Source organism: Austrofundulus limnaeus, unplaced genomic scaffold, assembly GCF_001266775.1.
Source record: "Austrofundulus limnaeus strain Quisiro unplaced genomic scaffold, Austrofundulus_limnaeus-1.0 Scaffold1004, whole genome shotgun sequence".
Classification (NCBI taxonomy): domain Eukaryota; kingdom Metazoa; phylum Chordata; class Actinopteri; order Cyprinodontiformes; family Rivulidae; genus Austrofundulus; species Austrofundulus limnaeus.
Window position 1 is genome coordinate 105,945 of NW_013953406.1, and position 2,149 is coordinate 108,093.

At 43.0% G+C, this 2,149-nt stretch overlaps 1 protein-coding gene across 1 annotated transcript in view; it reads left to right on the forward strand.

The window, feature by feature from the left end:
* The window catches only part of polr2b (RNA polymerase II subunit B), a 12,969-nt gene that overhangs the window by 2,419 nt on the left and 8,401 nt on the right, over positions 1–2,149 (forward strand). Inside the window, exons 7-10 of the mRNA XM_014030139.1 lie at positions 577–741; positions 819–1,015; positions 1,086–1,205; positions 1,386–1,572. Of these exons, the coding sequence (XP_013885593.1) occupies positions 577–741; positions 819–1,015; positions 1,086–1,205; positions 1,386–1,572 (669 nt within the window). The remainder of the gene's footprint in view (positions 1–576; positions 742–818; positions 1,016–1,085; positions 1,206–1,385; positions 1,573–2,149) is intronic.

Sequence of the window (2,149 nt, forward strand, 5' to 3'; positions counted from 1 at the left end):
GTACAAATACATTACAACAAATCTGTAAATACGTTACAACAATACATTACAACAAATCTGTAAATACGTTACAACAAATCTGTAAATACGTTACAACAAATCTGTAAATACATTACAACAATACGTTACAACAAATCTGTAAATTCGTTACAACAAATCTGTTAATTCGTTACAACAAATCTGTAAATTCGTTACAACAAATCTGTAAATTCGTTACAACAAATCTGTAAATACGTTACAACAAATTTGTAAATACATTACAACAAAACTGTAAATACATTACAACAAAACTGTAAATACATTACAACAAAACTGTAAATTCGTTACAACAAATCTGTAAATACATTACAACAATACGTTACAACAAATCTGTAAATTCGTTACAACAAATCTGTAAATACGTTACAACAAATGTGTAAATTCGTTACAACACATCTGTAAACACGGATTATTTAAGTAGAGTTTGTAAATGCTCAGATTCACTCAGTTACATTTCAGGGTGGGATTTAGAGATAAAACTTCAAGAAAACCCTTTGGGGCTGAAGAGGTTAATCACTGCTCAATCATCTTCCTCAGGGAGTGAAGAAGAGCGCGATCGGTCAGAGGATCGTGTCCACGCTGCCGTACATCAGACAGGAAGTCCCCATCATCATTGTGTTCCGGGCGCTGGGCTTCGTGTCGGACAGAGACATCCTGGAACACATCATCTACGACTTCGACGACCCCGAGATGATGGAGATGGTAAATCTGATGACCACTAACGGTTTGCTCTCGTGGTGAATGGATCARCTGTAGCTCCGCCCACTGTGATGTCACAGGTGAAGCCGTCTCTGGATGAGGCATTCGTGATCCAGGAGCAGAACGTGGCCCTGAACTTCATCGGTTCCAGAGGAGCGAAGCCCGGAGTGACGAAGGAGCGGAGGATCAAATACGCCAAAGAGGTTCTGCAGAAAGAAATGCTGCCGCACGTCGGCGTCAGTGACTTCTGTGAAACCAAGAAGGCTTATTTCTTAGGGTGAGTCCWCACCTGCGCAGGTGTGCGTGGCTCGCCGACCTGGTTCTGACGGAGCTGTGCTGTGTTTCAGGTACATGGTCCACAGGCTGCTGCTCGCCGCTCTCGGCAGGCGGGAACTCGATGACAGAGATCACTACGGAAACAAGAGGCTGGATCTCGCTGGGCCGCTTCTGGCCTTCCTGTTCAGGGGGTGGGGCCTATTCACTTTCAGAGGCACACACTTCCTCTCTTCAGCTGTTCAGTTTATGTAGACTTTTACTTTGAAGCCACTTCCTGTGGTTTATGTTTAAAGTTAGAACAGACAGAAACGAGGGAACACTGTTCACTTTGATCCGTTTTTTAAAAAAAATAAACGTTTCCTTCTGTTCAGGATGTTCAAGAACCTTCTGAAGGAAATCAGGATTTATGCTCAGAAGTTCATTGACAGAGGAAAAGACTTCAACCTGGAGCTCGCCATCAAAACCCGCATCATCTCAGACGGACTCAAGTACTCGCTGGCCACCGGGAACTGGGGCGACGTGAAGAAGGCCCACCAGGCTCGAGCCGGAGTGTCTCAGGTGAGACGGGTCGAAGCTGAAACATAAACATCGCCTCTTTAAGACGTCTTAAATACGGATGCTAACAATTAATCGACTTACAGTTAATTGTCGAATAATGGTTTATYAAAATTTCTTCTGTTCGATTAATTGAAAACATCAGTTTAAAACTTATTCCAGTGTAGTTTTGACTTCAACCAGTAGATGGTGTCGCTGCTCTCAGCCTGGCCTTACTTTAAACCCCGCCCTGTTGAGGTGAGCAGAAAGCCGGCGTTACACCATATTTTGTGACCAGATGGGGCGCTGTTGCGTTTCTACAACAGAACTTGGCTGAACATGGCCACAAAGAAGAATATGATCGCCAAAAGTATAAAGAGGCTGAAGACATGTACAAAAAAAAAAAGAAAAACACCTGTTGACCGTTATACATGGTCACAGAATATGACAGCTGTTGTCATATATTGAGACTTCCCTGTAGCTTGGTAAATAGTAAAAATATTTATTCAGAAACTGATTCTACTCATTGTTTACATCCCCTAATGCAGGGGTGTCAAACTCCAGTCCTCGAGGGCCGCTATCCTGCATGTTTTAGAGGTTT